The sequence below is a fragment of the Erythrolamprus reginae genome, chromosome 8 (assembly GCF_031021105.1).
Source record: "Erythrolamprus reginae isolate rEryReg1 chromosome 8, rEryReg1.hap1, whole genome shotgun sequence".
NCBI lineage: Eukaryota > Metazoa > Chordata > Lepidosauria > Squamata > Dipsadidae > Erythrolamprus > Erythrolamprus reginae.
The window spans coordinates 23,214,850-23,235,957 of record NC_091957.1 but is presented as its reverse complement, the minus strand read 5'-3'; the positions used below and the strand labels follow the sequence as shown (position 1 = coordinate 23,235,957).

At 45.2% G+C, this 21,108-nt stretch overlaps 1 protein-coding gene across 2 annotated transcripts; it reads right to left on the bottom strand.

Annotated features, from left to right (window-relative positions):
- Positions 1–732: 732 nt before the first annotated feature.
- Positions 733–20,789, bottom strand: H6PD (hexose-6-phosphate dehydrogenase/glucose 1-dehydrogenase). 2 transcript variants are annotated; one of them, XM_070759236.1, is made up of 6 exons: positions 20,709–20,788; positions 18,484–18,624; positions 15,211–15,858; positions 11,039–11,156; positions 6,950–7,219; positions 733–4,413 (listed from the first exon to the last, which is right to left on the bottom strand). In XM_070759236.1, exons 3-6 carry the CDS (start codon positions 15,838–15,840, stop codon positions 3,056–3,058), a joined length of 2,376 nt encoding a protein of 791 aa, XP_070615337.1. In that variant the 5' UTR covers positions 15,841–15,858; positions 18,484–18,624; positions 20,709–20,788; the 3' UTR covers positions 733–3,055. The 2 variants fall into 2 exon arrangements, with proteins under 2 accessions (XP_070615337.1, XP_070615338.1); XM_070759237.1 differs by lacking the exon at positions 18,484–18,624 and having other exon boundaries at positions 20,709–20,789.
- Positions 20,790–21,108: the final 319 nt, after the last annotated feature.

Sequence of the window (21,108 nt, the reverse complement as noted above, 5' to 3'; positions counted from 1 at the left end):
AGGGAACACTCAAATAACACATCCTAGATCTGAATGAATGAAATATTCTCATTGAGTATTTCATTTGCACAACAGCATGTGAAATTGACTGTCAGTCAGCGTTGCTTCTTAAGTGGACGGTTTGATTTCATAGAAGTTTGATTGACTTGGAGTTATATTCTGCTTTTTAAGTGATCCCTTTATTTTTTTGAGCAGTGTAGATTCTTCCCATTTTATGGATGGGGCATCAACAGAGCGAGGCTGTGTACCACTGTTATTAGCCAACCTTTTCCCCTGCGCGTCACAAATGGTCTCTTGCTTTGTCTTCGGCACAAATGGGTTTGTTCCTGCTTATCTTCCAGCAGTTGTGTTCCGTTCTGTACCCACGCAATCTTGTTGTGTTCCTGCGTGGCCGACAACACTACGCGTTGAGCCACCAACAGCTGCCAATCCGACTCAAGGAAACAGCGTTTGGCTGACCTTCTAAGTCCTTTTCTGAAAAGTTTTCATTTTCGCCCCAAGCTAGACTTGGGGTCAAAACTACGCAACCGCCCACGCTAACACTCCACCGGCTTTTGCATACACTGGAGACACACAACAGCTGGCTTGCTTTAAAGCGAAACACAATTACATGCACACACACACAGCTTAGTTGGAATGGAAGTGACCCATAATTGCAAGGACCCCAAACAGAGCCTCCTTGGCTGCAGACAGTCTACCCCAACCCCAACCCCAAGAGCAAAGCCAGGCGAATGCAAGAGCCAATCGATTTTATTACAATTTTCTTTTACCATTTTTTTAAAAAAATTATATTAAATTTTTAATTATATTAATTGTATAAATACTGCACATCGATCCTTTGGGACAAAACAGGAAGATTTCATTTAAAAATATTAACAGTAGTATTGAAAATCACAATCAGAGGTCCCCCCCCCCCCCTCAAACATGGCCACATTAAGGGACATGGACTTCAACTCCCAGAATTCCCCAGGCTGGCTTGAGAATTCTGGGAGTTGAAGTCCACACCCCTTAAAGTGGCCAAGCCTGAAAACACCCTAGCAGGATATAGCTCCTTAAGGCACTTTTAATTATTGCAATAATTCTATTATTGTAATAGATTTATTATTCTCAATTAATTATTATTAATAATTACTATTATTGCAATGATTCTACAATTCTAATATTATTCTATTTTATTATGGCAACAATTCATCAATCATCTCCAGTTAAAAATCAGAAAAAGCAAACATGATTTGTCTCATTTTTAAAAAAATTCTAGCATAGTTCTGTTGCTGGTGTGTGGGTTTTTTGTGCAAAAAAAATTGTATCCTGAAAAATAAAAAATTCTAAAAATTACGAAAGGGCACCACCTACTGGTAAAATTACATTTCTCTATTTCCTCCACCCCCGACACCCCCCCACTTAGCCAAATCAAAACCAGATCGCAAGATAAAAACCTCCGCGCCAGAGCAGAATTGTAATTATCAGGGAAATTGACGGTTCAGGAAATATCAGGGAATTATCAGGGAATGCGTGAAAAAAACCAGAATAAATCAGGGGAAAATACGTAACAAAATTAAAATGTCTAAAAGTCAGGGGGAAATCATGTTAAAACAAAACAAAACTGATTGCGCTGCCTGGCAGAATCAAGCCAAAATGAGCATAACTGTGGCCACAACTTGCTTCCTCACCTACCAATATTTCTCCATGGCTTAGCCGTTTGGTGTGACGTCATCTACAGCTGCGCCTTGACTAGATCACAAGTTACATGGAAATGTGAGGGAAATATCAGGGAATTTTAAAATGCCTTTCCCCCTGGGTGATTTTTGCCAGATTTTTGTTTCCGGAAATTGCCGAAATTTCACTCGTGTGCGCGCGGCCTCACACAAAATTTTGCTTGCTAGGCACGCGTAGAAGCCAAATCTCGCGTGGATGAGGATGCACCTATAGTGCCGAAGACGGCAGGCCTTCGCTGCCATGGCCATCCTGGTTTTGTGGCTCCTGGTGTTTTCTTTTCTGTGGGGACGTTGTGTGTTTTTGAGTGTTTAAGGTTGCAAACCCCTGGCTTAGATTTGCAGCTTTTTAAACTCAGCCCAAGCTCTACAAGCCAAAACCAAACTGCCTTTGTCCATCCCCAAAAGGAGCAAAAATCTCTATATTAGACCCCACAGCTGAACACTGATATCCCCCAAAATCAGTTTGCTTAATTTTATTCCCAAAACTGAATTTCTGGAAGCAGATATCTTGCAGACTATATAAACTGCTCAAAAAAATAAAGGGAACACTCAAATAACACATCCTAGATTTGAATGAATGAAATATTATCATTGAATACTTTGTTCTGTACAAAGTTGAATGTGCACAACAGCAGGTGAAATTGATTGTCAATCAGTGCTGCTTCCTAAGGGGACAGTTTGATTTCACAGAAGTTTGATTTACTTGGAGTTATATTGTGTTGTTCAAGTGTTCCCTTTATTTTTTTTGAGCAGTATATATTTTTTAACATGGGGTTGAACTGTACGTATTTCTGTGAGGTAGTTTGTTTAAATAACTGCCAGAGGGGGAAACTGAGGCACATGGCCAAATCATCCTTTGACCAGGAAGGTAGAAAAGAACTGAAAAAAATATTCCCGACGGCAAAATGTTCCAGAGGCCAATCTTAGCCGGTGGAACTCAGCGCCACAAGGTGTGGTAATGAATGCCATTTCAAATGGCTCAATTAACGAGAATTAGAAAAGTTAATAAGGCAGGAGGAAGCGGCCAACCATCCTCGCACGTTGCTTCAAATGAAGCTTACACTGGCTACCACAGCTTCTGGCAAACAGGGAAGCAGACCACTTCCTGGGTGGTGGAAAAAAAAACCTGGCTGGCTGTTATTAAGATAGTTTAATGAAAAGAAAAACAGCCTAGCCCGAGGGGGCTCCATTAAGTAATTAAAAAAAAAATTAAAATGGCGGAGTATTTTTTCTCTCTCCCTCAATTCATCCCTCAGACGATTTTCACACCACCCACTGAAGGATTTCTGAGGAGAAATGCCAGGTTAGTTGAAGGGGGGCGACCCACATTTTCAGAAAAATCATCCCATTAAAGCTTCGTAGTCGATGTACCAGGAGACTTGGCCTTTTGGGGGCATCACGCCCGATATCGGCCATTTCCGGGGCTCGTTCCCTGCCCGGCTGACAATAGAAACCGTCTCATGTTTACTTTTGCCCAGCACTAAGACTGACACCTGCCGGGCTTTGTTGATAAGCGCCAGAGTGACGCTCATGCGCTGGTGAGGTTTCGTGGGGCTCTCGGCGAAGATGATGTCCTTATTCCCCTCCAAGCCGGCCGAGTTGGGGAAGAGAGACGCCGTGTGCCCATCGGTGCCCATTCCTAGAATAACCAGGTCGAAGCTGGAGTTGCCCACCAAGGCCCCAATCTCGTTAGCATACAGCTCCGTCCCGCGGTCCTCTTCTACGCAGAGTCTCCGGTTGAGATGGACCGGCATCGGATGGAGGTTGAAATAAGGAATCCGGATATGTTGGAGCAAGTGTTCGTGCAGGTGGCCGAAATTCGATTCCGGATCAGCGAGCGGGACGCAGCGCTCGTCCACCATCCACAAGTGAGTCTGCTTCCACGGAAAGGTGTAACGGTGGCTGGCGAGTTGCCGGAACAAGGCCAAGGGGCTTGAGCCGCCGGAAAGTGCCAAGTGGAACTCGCCACGTTTCCGGATGGCGTCGAGAGCCGTGGTTTCTATGTCTGACGCCAGGCGGCCGATGAGGTCATCGGCCCAAGCGGTAACCAAACGGCTCTCCCGAAAAGTGGACAGCAGGGTCTGGAATCTGTCGGCGTTGTGTTTATCCTCGGCGTTAATCACCGCCAGCGTCTCTCTCACTAGGAAAGCCACTTCCTGGCCAACTATTTTGAAATCCAACAGGGCCCCGTTTTCTTGGCCGCCAGGATACAGGCGGGGCGATTCGCCGCTCAGCTGATCCAGCAACGGAGACCAAAACGCCCACGAAGCCAGCAGATTCTCTGTGGTGATGAAGGATTCCTTTCTCCCATGATAGATCGCAGAGATCAAGAAGGAATAAGCATCCCGCTCGTTTGCGGGGACGTAGACATGATAATCGGAGAGACTTTGCCCCCAAAGGTGCAGTTGCTGGTCATTTGGGAATTCTTTCCAGGCACCGTGGGGCACGGCGGGCTTAAAGAGATTGCGGCTGACGAGAATCGCAGGGGAATTCAGCTCGCCATGCAGAATGGAAAAGATGATCTGTTTCGGCTTGCAGTGGCTGGGTCCGGACTCCCGGGTGCTCTCGGCCTGGACGCAGTGCGCCCGGTTTTTGAACAGGATGCGGAGGTAGGTGGCCCGTTCGTCGAGGGCTTTGCCGGACATCAGGACGAAAGGTACCCCTTCCCAGCGTAGATTGTCCAAGTGAACTAGCACCCCTAAAGTAATAAGAGAGAATGGTTGGCTACTGACCCATAGAAGCACAACTTGCCCACCAAGGCGGGGAAGACCAGGTGCACGGGAGTTATAGATTACAGTGGTATCTCTACTTACAAATTTAATTCGTTCCGTGACCCGGTTCTTAAGTAGAAAAGTTTGTAAAAAGGAGCAATTTTTCCCATAGGAATCAATGTAAAAGCAAATAATGCCTGCGATTGGGGAAACCACAGGGAGGGTGGAGGCCCTGTTTCCTCCCAGGAGATTCCTAGAGAGGCCCTACGGAGGCTTCTCCCCGCCTTTTCCAGCCCTGTTTCCTCTCAGGAGATTCCTAGAGAGGCTCTATGGAGGCTTCTCCCTTCCCTTTTCAGCCCTGTTTCCTCCCAGGAGATTCCTAGAGGGGTCCCACGGAGGCTTCTCCCTGCCTTTTCCAGTCTTGTTTCCTCCAAGGAGATTCCTAAAGAGGCCCTATGGAGACTTCTCCCTGCCTTTTCCGCCCGTTTTCTCCCAGGAGATTCCTAGAGAGGCCCCACGGAGGCTTCTCCCTTTCCTTTTCCAGCCCTGTTTCCTCCCAGGAGATTCCTAGACAGGCCCTATGGAGGCTGTATAGCCTCGAAGATTAAAAATACGGGTGATGAATCGCAGCCCTAATTTTTCCAGGCAAAAATAACCTTTCTGCTCAACTGAACCCAAGCTTTCCAAACGGGTGCTAACTACAAGCCCCAGTAAGCACCCACAGAGTCGGCCTTCTCCAGGTCCCGTCTGCCAAACAATGTCGGTTGGCGGGACCTCGGGGAAGAGCCTTCTCTGTGTCGGCTCCGACCCTATGGAATCAACTGCCCCACCCCAAGATCCACACTATCTCCTCTCTCCCGGTCTTCCGGAAAGCCCTTAAGACCTGGCTTTTCCGGCAGGCCTGGAATTAGGATTGACTGCGAGTGTGTATGTTTTTTTAAATGAGATTATTCTTTTTTATTGCATTGCTGATTTTGTTATTATATTTTTACTGCTTTTTATTGCTGTTGTGTTCATGATTGCTGTTGGCTGCTCTGAGCCCGTTTTGGAGTGAACGGCATATAAATAAAAATAATAAATAAATAAGTGAGCGAGTGAGTGAGTAAGTAAATTAAATAAAACCTGGCTCTTCTTTTAAATGATCACCCTGACACAGCCATGAATGACTGACAGTATGTATGGTTTGTAGGGATACTAATGTATTTTTAATAGCGTTTTTATTCTCGTCTATACTGTAGCTACGTTTTATATTATTCTATTATTATTTGCTGCACAGAGTCCATTTGGAATTGGGTGGCATAAAAATTTATTTATTTTGGACTGAGTGTGTATGACTGTGTAATAGATAAGTTTTTATAATGTATTTTTAAATTAGTTTTTTCCATTTTTGACATTAGAGTTGTATCTATATTGTATTGCTATTGTGTTGTGAGCCGCCCCAAGTCTTCGGAGAGGGGCAGCATACAAATCTAATAAATTATTATTATTATTACTATTATTATTATTAATTAGATTTGCATGCTGCCCTTCTCCGAGCACTCGGGTGTGGCTAACAGCATATAATATGTAACAATATGGCAAATCTAATTACAGTGGTACCTCTACCTAAGAATGCCTCTACTTAAGAACTTTTCTAGATAAGAACTGGATGTTCAAGATTTTTTTTGCCTCTTCTTAAGAACCATTTTCCACTTACAAACCCGACCCCGGAAAAATTTCCCAGGAAATTTGAGAGCGGCATAAAGGCCCGGCCTGTTCCCTGCCATTCCCCCTTTAATCTTGACCATCTCGGGCTTTTCTAGGCTGCCAGAGGAGCCTTTCGGTGGCGCTCCCCCTCTTGCCCACTTGGGTTTCTCTCTCTGGCGCAGTGTATGGGAGGCGGCCTCGTGCCGGGTGTATTGGAGGCGCGTGCTCCTCCTCACCGCCTCAGAGCCCTTCTTCTTTTTTTTTAAGCCTTAAAGTTTTGGATGTTTTTGATTCCCCTCCCCTTCTTCCTTTGGCAGCGACTCTCCTCCTCTTCCTCTTCCTCCTCCTCCTCCCACCCAAATTCTGAGCTTTTATTTCTTATCTGATGGGTTTGCACGCATTATTTGCTTTTACATTGATTCCTATGGGGAAAATTGCTTCTACTTACAAACCTTTCGACTTAAGAACCTGGTCACAGAATGAATTAAGTTCTTAAGTAGAGGTACCACTGTAAATCTAAAATTACAATCTAAAAATCCAATATTTAAAAACAATCATACTAGTTCAGTCATACAATATATATCTCATTCCGTTGGCCAGGGGGCTGAGGCCTAATTGCCCCAAGCCTGGCGACATGGGTCTTAAGACTCTTACGGAAGGCGGGGAGGATTGGGGGGAGTGAGAATCTCCGGGGGGGAGCTGATTCCAGAAGATGGCGCCACCACTGAGAAGGCCCTCCCATGCGATCCCGCCAATCAGTGTTCTTTGGCCGACCGGATCTGTAGAAGGCAGACCCTGTGGTGAGACCCCACCCCTGCCTTGGGTGTCAAGATTTACCTGCGAACGTTGGCGTCTTGGTGAAAAAGTCCTGCCCCTTCTGAAGCTCCTCCCTCACGTGGGCGCCATACGCCTCGTACTGGGCAATCACAGCGCTGTTTTTTTCCAAGCTTCGCAAGGAAGAGAAAGCCTCAAGCTTTCTCCGGAGGACTTCGTCCGAATTGGTGAGGTTCACCGGCAATTCCATGGCGAGAGACATCAGGATTTCGGTCAGGTGGTTCTGGTGGATATCGCGAAGGACCCCGTACTGTTCGTAAAATTCCGTGCGATCTGACCAAAGAAGGAACCAAAGCCATGAGAATTGCCCTCACAGAGCCAAAATTACATTGAGATGAATTGATCAATTACCGTATTTTTCAGAGTGTAAGACACACCCTTTTCCTCCCTGAAAGAGGCTGATAATTTGGATGTGTTTTACACTATGAATGTAGGTTTTTGTTCAGCCCTAACTAGCTGCTGACGATCTTCCCAGCTCTTACCTTGCAGGCTTTCATTGTTTCTCTCTGCAAAGAATATTTTCCAAGCCCAAAGTCTTTGCAGGGTTTTTTCATTGCTCTAACCTGCTCCAAATAAGTTTCTGTCCAGCCCTAACCAGGTGCTAACAATGTTCCCAGCTCTTACCCGCTTGCAGGTTCTTTCATTCTTACTCTCTGCGAAGAATGTTTTCCAAGCCCTAAGACTTTCCAGGGTTTTCCCCATTGCTCTAACTTGCTCCGAATAAATTTTTTTCCAGCCCTAACCAGGTGCTAACAATGTTCCCAGCTCTTACCCACCTGCAAGCTCTTTCATTGTTACTCTCTGTGAAGGATGTTTTCCAAGCCCTAAGTCTTTGCAGAGTATTTTTTCCCCATTGCTCTACTTACTCCGAATGTTTCTTTCCAGGTGCTAATGATGTTCCCAGCTCTCACTGACCTGCAAGCTCCTTCATTGTTACTCTCTCTGAATAAATTTTTTTTAAAGCTCTAACCAGGGGATGAAATAATGTGCTGGCTAAGGACCCTAGCCAGATGAATACTTGGTAAGCAGATTCTTTTCCTTATTTTCCTTCCCCAAAACTAAGGTGTGTCTTATACTCCAGTGTGTCTTATACTCTGAAAAATACAGTAATCTACCGAATTAAAAGCTTTTCCACACTTAAGCAAGTCCTGGCAAAAATTATTCAACCCACTCAGCAAATGAGGCAATGTTATTAACCGTCCCACCACCTCAATTCTCTTCCTGGATGGTTCTTGGGCCTCTGCACCCTAGCCTAATGTGGGATCACCTGGTGGCCTCTTGCTCAAAGGACTACAGTACTTAGGCCCATCCCTGCTTAAAGGATGGAAACCCCAAAGGTCATTTAGCTCAGTAAAGACCAAGAAACTAGTCAGGGGCAGTAATGGTTTGTAGCCGGTCTGGCTGCGATCGTGGTTCCGGTGGCGGAAATTGCGATGCGTAGGCATCACTGCTGCCCTGATGCGTGCCTGCATGAGATTTTGCTCCTGCGCATGCGCAGCAAGAAAAATCTCATGCAAGGATGCTCACGTGCGCGAGATTCTGCCGGTTCTGCGCATGTGCGGAAACAAAGAACTTGCCAAAATCGATGAAATCACGCAGGCAAGAACTTCCCCATGCGATATTTCGCTTGCTGCGCATGTGCAGGAGCCAAATCTCACGCCGATGGGCGTGCGCACCCCCCACAACAAATCCAGAGGGGATTATACTAGGTTTATAGTGATATGAATTAGAGTAGGTTGGAGGATTTTATTGGCTTATTTTTGAGCCATAAAATTCCATAGAGTATGATAATCATATTGGGTTCTTTCTGGAATATATGCAAGAAAAAGGAGAAATATATTTTTCTCTTTTTGCTTTTTTCCCCTTTCTTTTTCAGTTCTTCTTTTTTCTCCCCTTCTCTTCCCCCCCCTTTTTCTTTATTTTTCTTTTCAATTTTTCTTTTTTTACTTATTTATTTTTTTATTTACCTATTAAAAGGAATGATTATGAATTGGGTTTGTTAATTTGGTCTGTGGTGATATTTGTGATACATTATTTGGATTTCCCCCCCCTCCATAAAATTGTTATAATTTTTTCTTAGTAAGGGCTAGATTGAATTTTAAAGGAAAATAACTGCTGGATGTAATCTGAAATTTTTGCTCTTTTTTCTTGTTTTTTAAAATCTTTTAAAGGGCATTTATTATGAGAAGGTTAAGAAACATACATGAACATTGATATTGAGGATACATGGAGAAAACTGAAGCACAATGGCCTAATTAATTAGATGTAATTAAGATTAGAAACAGCCTGAAAAGTGTATTAGCTAATATCTTTTTAAATATCTTATAAGAAATTTGAGTAATTATTTCTGTCCAGATGTCAAATGTAAAGCATTGGTTAGATTATGTATACCGAAAATTCTAAAATGATTTATTGTAATGCAAATTCAATATTTCATTTTGTATATGTGATTGGAGTGAAAAATAACAATCCCAGGGGGCGAACAATTGGGGAGTTAAGGCTTTCCTGGTGGCACAGTGTCCTTCAGAAAGAGGACAAGAAAAAAAATCACTTTTGGTTAAGACCGCTTCGTAGGAAGAGAAAAAAGTCAGATTTTTGCTGAACCACCTTTTCCCAACTCCAAAGAAAAAGGAAGAACATTTAAGGGCTTCTACTGCCAGCTAACGCACGGCACCTATTCCTGTCCTTTAACAAACGAGCTCTCGCACGAGCAAAAACAGTGCGCGACGCACCAAGAAATTTCTTCCTCCTTCCCCAGCCACAACAACAAAAAACCCAAGTTTAAAATGATTATTTTAGCAAATGGAAAATTGTCACTTTTAATAACATAATGCGTTGCTGGCACTGTGCGCAGCCCAAGCACAATTCTGAGTCTGCAGGGGGAAAAAAATGAACGGTAGCTAACATCGAGTGAGTGACAGGTGCCGGGCGTGGGAAGATAGCAGCATTGTGCATTTTAACCCACAACAGTGACTTTCCGAGGTTTCCCAAGCTGTCTCTCCGTAGGATTTTCATTGTGCGCCCAATGAAGACGCTGCAGCTACGGCTCTTCCTGTGTAATTAGGGTTAAGCCACTAGTCCTCATGGTTTATAATAAAAGCCTGATTTCCACCATCAGACAGGAAATCCTCTCACGGACTCAGGCCGCTGGAATTCCATTCGATAGTGGAAAGCAACCGACATGCATAAAATAAATTAAAAGGCCGCCTAATAAGACTTGGGACTGTTTTTGCAGCTGTCGGGGAATTTTGGGGCTGCTAAGAAAGATTATTCCTGGATTGAGAGAATTTTTTTTTTTTAAAGACATTAAGGAATTGCTGAAGGCAGAAGGAAGTTGGGCTACCAAACTTAAACGGGAAAAAAAAAAAAAAAAAATTGAACACTTGAGGGGAACTTCAGCATGTAAAGCCAGAAGCGTCCGAAAAAAATAAAAAATAAAATTGGAAATCAGCATTGCTTGCGGAGAATTCATTTGCGTTAATAAAAAAATCATAGAAACATAGAAGATTGACGGCAGAAAAAGACCTCCTGGTCCATCTAGTCTGCCCTTATACTATTTCCTGTATTTTATCTTAGGATGGATCTATGTATATCCCAGGCATGTTTAAATTCAGTTACTGTGATTGACCAACCACATCTGCTGGAAATTTGTTCCAAGCATCTACTGCTCTTTCAGTCAAATAATATTTTCTCACGTTGCTTCTGATCTTTCCCCAACTCATCTCAGATTATGCCCCCTTGTTCTTGGGTTCACTTTCCTATTAAAAACACTTCCCTCCTGAACTTTATTTAACCCTTTCACATATATAAATGCTTCGATCATCTCCCCCCTTTCCCTTCTGTCCCCCAGACTATACAGATTGAGTTCATGAAGTCTTTCCTGATGAGTTTTATGCTTGAGACCTTCCACCATTTTTGTAGTCCGTCTTTGGACCTGTTCAATTTTGTCAATACCTTTTTGGAGGTGAGGTCTCCAGAACTGGACACAGTATATTCCAAATGGGGTCTCACCAGCGCTCATCACAATCTCCGTCGTTAAGTCTACCGCTCTCTGATACTCCCCCCCCCAACCCCAAATTGATACTGACGTACTTTTGACATCCAGGGTCTCTTTCAGAACAATTTCCACGCGTTCCACATGATGACGGTTCCAGAGCGGGTCCAATTTTTTTCGGTTTTGAATCCGGAAGGGTAAAATATGAGTCACCGCCTTCAAGAGGGGGAGAAGAAGGGGAAAAAATTTGTGGGAACCCAATTTTTTTTTGCCAGGGGGAATTAAAAACACATCGGAGAGACCCCACTATCTTCTAGGGCCGTGATGGCGAAAATATGGCCCGTGATGGCGAAAATATGGCCCATGTGCCACAGGTGGCAAGAGGCGTCATAATTGTGGGCATGCAAAGCGCTGCCCTGCGTCCACTCCAGCACGCATGTGTGCATTAACCAGCCGATTCCCGGCCTTGGTGAAGGCCGTTTCGCCCTCTGGAGGCTTCAGGGAATCTTCCCTGAAGGTCTAGAGTGCAAAAATGGGCAAACCGGAAGTTCCGAACTTCCGGTTTGCCTGTTGTGCCATTTTTTGCACTCTGGGGCTTCAGGAAGCTTCCCAGATGTGTGAAAAACAGCACAATGGGCAAACCAGAAGTCCGTTTTTCCAAACTTCCGGTATACCCGTTTTTTTCCACCACCCCAGGCTTCATGTGAGGCCTGTGCACATGCACAGGGGATCAGGGGAGATTGTGCGCATGCGCGGGGCAGTGTATATGTGGGGGCACATGCGTGAGGGGGGAGCGAATGGGCGTGGGCACATGTGCGCGTCCTAGTACACATGCCCACACCTCCTTTTGGCACGTGAACCAAAAAAAGGTTCGCCATCGGTGTTTTGGGGGGGGGGTGTTGCCAACAAATTGTGCCGAAGTTCTGAGAGACCCAACCCCGATCCATTTTGTGATTTGACTAAGATTCAGATTAAGATTTATTAGATTTGTATGCCACCCCTCTCCGAAGGCTCAGGGCGTCTCACAACAACAATACAATACATAAAATACAAATCCAATAAAGTTAAAAAATGACATTTAAAACCCATAGATATTAAAAGTAATCATACTGCACAATCACACCATTCTCATATATTACAGTCAGGAAAAAAGGTGGTGGTGGGGGAAGAGATAGTTATTCACCCCATCCCTGGCGACATAGATAGGTCTTCAAGGCGGGAAGGGTAGGGGCAATTCGAATCTCCGGGGGGAGTTGATTCCAGAGGGCCGGGGCCTCCACAGAGAAGGCTCTTCCCCTGGGTCCCGCCAAACGGCATTGTTTAGTCGATGGGACCTGGAGAAAGCCAACTCTGTGGGACCTGATTGGCCGCTGGGATTCGTGCAGCAGAAGGCGGTCCCGGAGGTATTCTGGTCCGATGCCATGTAGGGCTTTATAGGTCATTACCAACACTTTGAATTGTGACTGGAAACTAATCGGCAACCAGTGCAGACCGTGGAGTGTTGGCGAAACGTGGGCAGATCTTGGAAGCCCCACGATAGCTCTCGCGGCCGCATTCTGCACGATCTGAAGTTTCCGAACACTTTTCAAAGGAAGCCCCATGTAGAGAGCATTGCAGTAGTCGAACCTCAAGGTGATGAGGGCGTGAGTGACTGTGAGAGTGACTAAATCAAAGATCTAATCCGATCTGCAATTTAATGAAAGATTTAATCAAAGCAGAGCCCCAAATTGCGGATTGCGCCTTCCTAACAGATGTTGCGTTTGGTTCAACCTGCATGAAATTTGTATTTTGAGTATTTTCCAAATTCCCCCATCGGAAATATACTTAATTGGATCCTGATTAATTAATTAGGCGCTCCCTTCAAACATCCAGGAAGGTAAATTTCTCCATCGGAGGCAGTCCTCAACTTGCGACCTCAATTGAGCCAAAAAACATTTCTGTGGCTAAGTGAGATGTTCGTTAAATGGCTTTTCTCCCGTTTTAACCAGCTCGGCTGTTCAGTGAATTATGGCAGTTCTTAAGTTAGCAACCTGGTCGCTAAGTGAATCTGGCTTCCCCACTGTCGGGAGGTCGCGAAAGGAGATTGCGGGATCCCCTGCGACCATCGTAAATACGAGTCGGTTGCCAAGCACCTGAAATTTTTGATCGGGTGACCCATATAGGGATGCTGCTGACGGTCGCAAAGTGTGAAAAATGGTTGTAGGTGTGAATTAGTCACCAAGCATCCAAATTTTGATCACGTGATCCTGGGGATGCTGACTGAAAAATGGTCGTAAATCGCTTTCCCCAGTGCTGTTGTTAACTTTGAATGGCCACTAAGCGAACCGTTATAAATCGAGGACAAAAATATAGATGTGCATTTGGAGAAAAGAGAAAACTCTTTAAAGTTTTACTTTTCCGAGTCCCATGGGATTGGGCGGCATATAAGTCAAATAAGTGAAAATGTCTAGCTTTTGTAGCATTTCCCCATAGCTCTACCCAAGAAACCCCTCCCTTTCATCCTAAATGCACTCTGCACAGACTCAGAGGTCCCGCTGTCTTTAGATTTCTACAGCCGTGGAAAATCTCAATTTTGGGCCCCCTCGTGGAAGACAAATTATCCAATTTCTAGACAAGATCTTTCTCTCTAACATCCTAATATGAGTCCCACTGGGATTAAGTGGCATAGATGTCAAACAAATAAATAAAATATCTTTCCATTCTCATCTGTTTATTATTCCCTGCCTTGCAGGATAATAGATCCTTCTCAAACTGGAGTTGGGGGGGGGGCAGAGGAAGGGGGAACTGGGGCTAGAGGAGTGAAAATTGCACACTTTACTGCCAGCTTATCAAATTAAAAGCCCTGTGTGGAAATTTCAGAATTTAGCAGCCAAAAGCAGAGATGGGAGGCTGAAACAGAACACCTTACTCGACAAAACTGAAGCGACAACCTTGGGATTCCTGGCAGGGTGCTTTGGTTTCCCAAGCTGTCGTTTTTTGCATACTCACTCCTTGACACATTCTCCCTCCCCCCTGCACACAACTGCAGTGGGTTAGCTGGCGAGCGTGAGGAGGTAACCCCACGTTAAATAAAACCGCCCTCATTTTCCTACTCTAAGAAGGTCAAAAAAGACGTTGACCGGTTATCTGGCATGGCGTATAGCAGTGATGGCGACCCTGTGACACACATATCGAAGGACACGCGAGGCATTGCCCTATGTCAACTCCAGCCCAAATCCTTTCGCTGCCCCCCACGCATGCGCACCCCCTGCGCGCATGGGCACAGGCCTTTCTGAAGCCTGGTAAGTGAAAAAAATGCCCAAAGGGGCAAACCGGAAGTTTGGGAACTGCTGGGGTTTTTTTAACACTCTGGAGGGTTCAGGGAAGCTTCCTAATTTTCCGGAGTGCAAAACACAGCACAATGGGCAAACTGGAAGTTTGGAAAAATGCACTTCCGGTTTGCCCATTATGCGGTTTTTGCACTCCTGGGCTTCAGGAAGCTTCCCTGAAGCCCCAGAGGCAAAAAAAATCATTTAACGGACAAACCAGAAGTTTGGAAAAATGCACTTCCAGTTTGCTCATTGTGCGGTTTTTGCACTCCTGGGCTTCAGGAAGCTTCCCTGAAGCCCTAGAGGCAAAAAAAATCATTTAACAGACAAACCAGAAGTTTGGAAAAATGCACTTCCGGTTTGCCCATTGTGCGGTTTTTGCACTCCAGGGCTTCAAAGAAATAAATACAGTGGTACCTCGACCTAAGAACGCCTCTACTTACGAATCTTTCTAGATAGGAACCGGGTGCTCAAGATATTTTTTGCCTCTTTCAAGAACCATTTTCCACTTACAAACCGGAGCCTCTGAAACTATAACCGGAAAAGGCGGGGAGAAGCCTCCATGGGGCCTCTCTAGGAATCTCCTGGGAGGAAACAGGGCCTCCACCCTCCCTGTGGTTTCCCCAATCGCATGCATTATTTGCTTTTACATTGATTCCTATGGGAAAAATGGCTTCTTTTTACAAACTTTTCTACTTAAGAACCTGGTCACGGAACGAATTAAGTTCTTAAGTAGAGGTACCACTGTACGATAAAAGTTATTAATCGCCTTACAAAGACTTCTGGTTGGGGATGATGGGTGCTGAATGCCAACCCCTCTAGACATCTCAGCCAGAGCCAGCCCTCTTAAAAAGTGACCCACACCGCTGCTGCGTTCCCTGTCAATGAAACCAGGATCCCTCCTCTATTTCCACCCTGATGTTGCGGTGGATCGTTCAAACCACGTTTAAGATTCTCCCCACCTGCTTCCCGAGGTAGTGATCCACCCGGTAAATCTCCTCTTCGTGGAAGACCGTGGCAAGCTCCTGTGCCAACCGTTGTGCAGACAACAAATCATGGCCGAAAGGTTTCTCCAGCACCACACGCAACCAGGCACCGGAAGGCGGCCTGCAACTGCTGTTGATATGCCGGGCAATTTCGGCGTAGGCGAATGGCGGCACGGACAGGTAAAAGATACGGCCGGTTTCCACAAGTTCTTCCTGAGCGAGGCTGGTTTTGATGCCCTGGTTGAGATCGGCGTAGTCTTCCTCACTTTTGAGTCGGTGGTACTCCGTTAATTTCAAGAACTGGTCCTTGAGCACCGCACATCGGTTCGGCGCCACCTCCGGCGAGCAGGCCAGGTTTTTCAAGTGATCGAACACCAGTTTTCGCCCAACGTCGGGGTCTTTCCGATCGGCCCCATAGAAAGTGAACGTGTGCCCGTTCGTCACTTCGTCGGCGTAAAGCTGGAATAAGCTCCGCCACAGGTATTTTCTGGCCAAATCGCCATTGGCGCCCAGAAGGACAACAGAAATGTGTCCACGAGATCCCCTGGTTTCGGCAGGGAAAATGCCCCAGAGCAAAATCACGGCGAGGGTCTGTTTCAAAAGCATCTCGACAGCGGCGTCAGGCTGGGAAAGAAAAGGAATGCGATATGAAGTCTTTTTCAAAAGTCGGGGAGGAAAAAAATTAGAATTTGCGTAAGGCTTCGGCCTATTTCAATATCAACTTTGTACCCGGTGAGGCAACAATACGATTTCACATCGCTGGCTCCGAGTAAAGATTTAACAGAGTTGGAAGGGACCCTGCGGCCCACCTAGTCTAAACCCCCCTGCCCAAGTGGGAGTCCTAACATCTGCTTCTACCTAGCATAGAACTCACAACCTCCTGATTTGTGAGGCAAGCGCTCCACCTCCAGGCCACAGCAGCTTATTGAGATATTTTTAAGCAAACTGCATTTGTTGGTAAGTGTGGTGCAAAAAAGATACTCATCGCGCCCAGAAACATTTTTAGGAATGGACAAAGCAGGAATATGAGTCCTTCACTACTTATATTCTCTTTTTTTCATCCCTTTTCCTTTCCATGGAGTTCTCGACTTACGACCACAAATGGAGCCCAACATTTCTGTCACTAAACGTGGGAGCTAAGTGGTATTTTGCCCCATTTTAAAACCACCAGAGTCTCCTCCTAACACAGCGTCCTTTTTTCTTTACCTCTCCTAACCGAAAGCCCCATCACAGTGATGGCGAACCTTTTTTGGTTCGTGTGCCAAAGGTGTGTGTGTGCGTGATAGCATATGCGCAGGTCCCCACACCAAATCCCTCCCACCACCACATATGCACAACCCCCCCAGCTGCCCCCTGCACATGCACACAACTGCCCCCCCCTGTCCCCTCTCATGCGCACAGGCCTTACTGAAGCCCATGACAGTGAAAAAATAGCCAAATGTGCAAACCGGAAGTTCGGAAAAACAAGACCTCCAGTTTGCCCGTTGTGCTGTTTTTTGCACTCCGGAGCCTTCAGGGAAGCTCCTTGAAGCCCTGGAGTGCGAAAAATAGTCCAACGGGCAAACTGGAAGTCCATTTTCCGAATTTCTGGTTTGCTCGTTGGACTGTTTTTCATACTTCGTGGCTCCAGGAAGCTTCCCTGCAGCCTCCAGAGTGCAAAAAACAGCACAACGGCAAACCAGAAGTGCATTTTTCCGAACTCCCAGTTTTTCCGTTAGATGACTTTTTTTTGCCTCCGGGGCTTCAGGGAAGTTTCCTGAAGCCCCGCAGTGCAAAAAACCGTACAATTTGCAAACAGGAAGTGCATTTTCCGAACTTTCATTGTGCTGTTTTTTGCACTCCAGAAAGTTAGGAAGATTCCCTGTACCCTCCGGAGTGTAAAACCCCCCCAGCACAATGGCTGTCCATTTTTCTGAACATCTGGTTGGCCCATTGAATGGCTTTTTGTGCTCCGGGGCTTCAGAGAAGCTTCTCTAAAGCTTCCGGGGGTGAGGGTGTGTGTGAAAGGGCATTCCCTAAGATTGAAAATCAGCTAGTTAGAGTTGACACAGGGCAATGCCTTACTAGCCCTCAGATATGGCTCCACATGCCACCTATGGCAACTTCTGACTGTCAGGAAATGTCTCCTTAGTTCTAAGTTGCTTCTCTCCTTGTTTAGTTTCCACCCATTGCTTCTCGCTCTACCCTCAGATGTGAAGTAAGAAATGAAAGGCAGGATCATCTCCTACTAACTAAGGTCCAAACTTTTGTTACCTGTCCGGGAGGTTGCCAACCCCTCCACTAAGGCTCAATCCAAATCTCTCCTTCCTCTAATTGCATATTATATGTACTGTATTTTGAATTTGCGCAAAGGCCTAGTTTATCAGCCTTACGGAGAAACTGGCTATTAATACTTCCTCGTTCGATAAGCTGGTTTTACCCAGCGAGGATAACACTCCAACACTCCAACCGTCCAACGGTTAGTCAAACAAAAATTACCCTAGATTAAAAATAAATAAATCAGCATTTCCTGGTGCAGAAACTGCCTTCTCAAAAGCCAAGAAAAGAGATGGATTAAATAGCAGTTAAGAGAGTCCAGTCACTGGTTTAGGCTGGGTTCACACAACACGTTTTAACTCAGATCAGTAAAAAACTCACTGGCTACATGTGGAAAAGAGGCTTAGTTAGATCAGGGGTCACCCAATCCCTGGTCCGATACTGGACTGTGGCCCATTGGCAACTGGCCCGCACAAGCATCAGGCAACTTTGTGAACCCACTAAAACGTCTTTTGTGCAAAAGCACCCCAAACCATCCATCCCGCCATTGCCGCTGCTTGTAGCCAGCAAGATTGGGAGCCGCTGCGTTGAATTGAATCTTGTTTACGGTTGCTGGGTTAAGCTGCTATGCAAAATCTAATCCCTTTGGTTCTTTTCACCAGCTGACCCAGAAACCAGCCTGTCTTTGCAACTTGGATACACTGGTGTGTTGTTCCCCCCCCCCCACTTCAATTGCTGAATGTGGAGAAAAGTCACACACACACATACAAACACACAAACAAAGGCGCTTCAGCAAAAAAGGCAGTTTTTAAATCTGATGTCTAATGGAAACCATTTTGCTGGCTCGGTCTAAAATTTGTTATGTTATGTTATGTTATGTTATGTTATGTTATGTTATGTTATGTTATGTTATGCTATGCTATGCTATGCTATGCTATGTTCCGTCCCGTTCCACTCCACTCCATTCTAATATTAATCAATGGAACAACTTACCTCAAGAGGCTGTGAATGCTCCAACACTGGAAGCTTTTAAGAAGATGTTGAATAACCATTTGTCTGAAGTGGTGTAGGGTTTCCTGCCCAAGCAGGGGGTTGGACTAGAAGACCTCCAAGGTCCCTTCCCACGCTGTTATTCTAATTGATGATATGATTGATAAAATTAATATAATATAATGCAATATAATACAATATGATATAACATAATATAACATACAACACATTATTATATTATATTGTACTGTACTGTAATATACCGTACTGTACTGTATTGTATGTATGTATAATGGAATATAAAACTGTATCTACAGTATATATAATTTTAGACTGAGCCAGCAAAAGGGTTGGGCACCAACTTTGGCATTAGACACAGGATTTAAAAGGTGCCTTTTGCACTGCAGGTTGAGAGTGACAGTTGCATGCAAGTGGATGGAAGGAAGGAAGGAAAAAAGCAGGGAGGGAGGGAGAGAAGGAAGGAAGGAGCAAGCAGGGAAGGAGAGAAGGAAGGAAGGAGGGGAGGAAAAGAGAGAGAAAAGTGAAAGGAATGAGAGAGATGTAAGGAAGGAAGGAAGGAAGAAAAGAAAGAAGAAAGAAAGAAAGAAAGAAAGAAAGAAAGAAAGAAAGAAAGATACAGACAGACCGACCGTTTTGGCACAAGAACCTGCTTCACCACAATTCCCAACCCCACAATATTAGAAAAGGGAGGGGGGGGGTTTGGCTTAGCCCAGGCAAGCTGTAGTATATGCCTTCCACAAACCAGATTTGCAAGAGCCAGCTACCTTGAAGCATCTCTTGCTTGGAACCAGAGGGTGATTTTGGAAATCTGGGTAAAATTTGGGGGCGGTTTGGTTTCTTCTGCGTTTTTTGTTTTTTTTGCTGAAACTGGAAATTTTGGCTCCCTCCCCATTGCCAGCTGAGCAGAAAAACCAGTTGATTCGGTCTTGCCCAAACACCATCCTGGGAGACAGCCACACTTTTCTGCTGAATGTTCAAATAAATCCAAGCAGGATATGCCACAGGATGGCTGGGTTAATTGCTGACCTATTAAATGGAATACGCCACGGTGCTTGTATTTTACCCATCAAGATTTCTCATAGAAACCAGAATACACACACACACAATTTCCACCCACAATTATTATTCTTAATTATTCTTTTTGGAGAAGGTGGAATACACATACAGAACACACACAACACACACAGACAAAATTTTCACCCACAATTATTATTCTTAATTATTCTTTTTGGAGAAGGTGGAATACACATATAGAATATACACACACACACACAAAATTTCCATCCAAGATTAATTATTTTTGGAGGGTGGAATACACATACAGAATACACACACACACACACACACACACACACTTTCCATCCATGATTATTATTATTATTAATTATTTTTGGAATATGTGGAATATACATACAAAATACACACACAATTTCCAGCCATGATGATGATGATGATTATTATTATTATTATTTTTGGAGTGGGTAGAATACACACACACATTACACACACACACAATTTCCAGCCATGATTATTATTATTATTATTTTTGGAGAAGGTGGAATACACATACAGAACACACACACACAATTTCCATCTACAATTGGAGAGGGTGCAATTCCTAGATTTGGGGAAAGAAATGACCATGTTTCAAAAGACAAATACAGTGTGGATGGGGTTTTGGGGTTTTTTGCAGGTGCAAATCTAAGGAAAGGTTTGGTGTGTGTGTGTGTGGGGGGGGGGGGCAGATCTTGGATTCTCTGGGCCTCTCCCAGCCCAGGAAGGGAGGCAGATCTAAGGTGCAAACCCGGAAGGAAAAATTGGGGGGAGAGCACCCAACCACAGAGAGACCCCCCCCCTAAAATCTATACCACCCCATCCTTCCCTCCCCTTTCCCATTTGGGTCTCCCTAGCAGAGGCGCCTACCAGTGCAAGCCGATCTGGCAAAGCTGGCAAGGCGGAAGCGACCGGATCCCGTCGAACTACAGCCGCAAAAGGTCCCTTTTTTCCTTTATATTACAGTATTATTATTATTATTTGCAAATTGCAAAAAATGCAAATTGCAAAAATCGCAATTGCATAATTGCACGCTCGGATGTGCGGTTTGCAAGGGGGAAACGGCGCAGGAGGCCCCCTCCCCTCTCGGGGAGCTCGTCTTGCCCCCCCCTTGCAATTTTGCCGCCGGCCCACGCGGGACGAGACCCACTCACCTCCCTCCAAGCAAGCGTTGGGAGAAGCCCAAAGGCAGAATCCGGGAAACGGGAGACGGGCGCCGACGCGGAGATTCCTCTTTCGCTTTTCTCTCGGCTCGGCCAGCTCCGCCTCTTCTTTTCCCAATGGGAGGGGAGGAAAAATTTTTTTTTAAGCTTACGGTTCGCGTCGAGCCGGAGTGGCCGATTGCGAAGCGGGCGGGCGGAAGAAGTTAGTCGTCCTTGTTCCTATTTTATTTTATTTTTAATTTTCATCCGAATTTATGTTTACGTGGGTTTTTTTCCCCCAGCGGCCGCCAAGTCTCAACTCGGGCCCAACATGAAAGTATCCTCACAAGAGCTTCCCAACCAGACGCAGGTATGGAATTCCAAGTCCCATCATCCACCAGCATATTGGGTA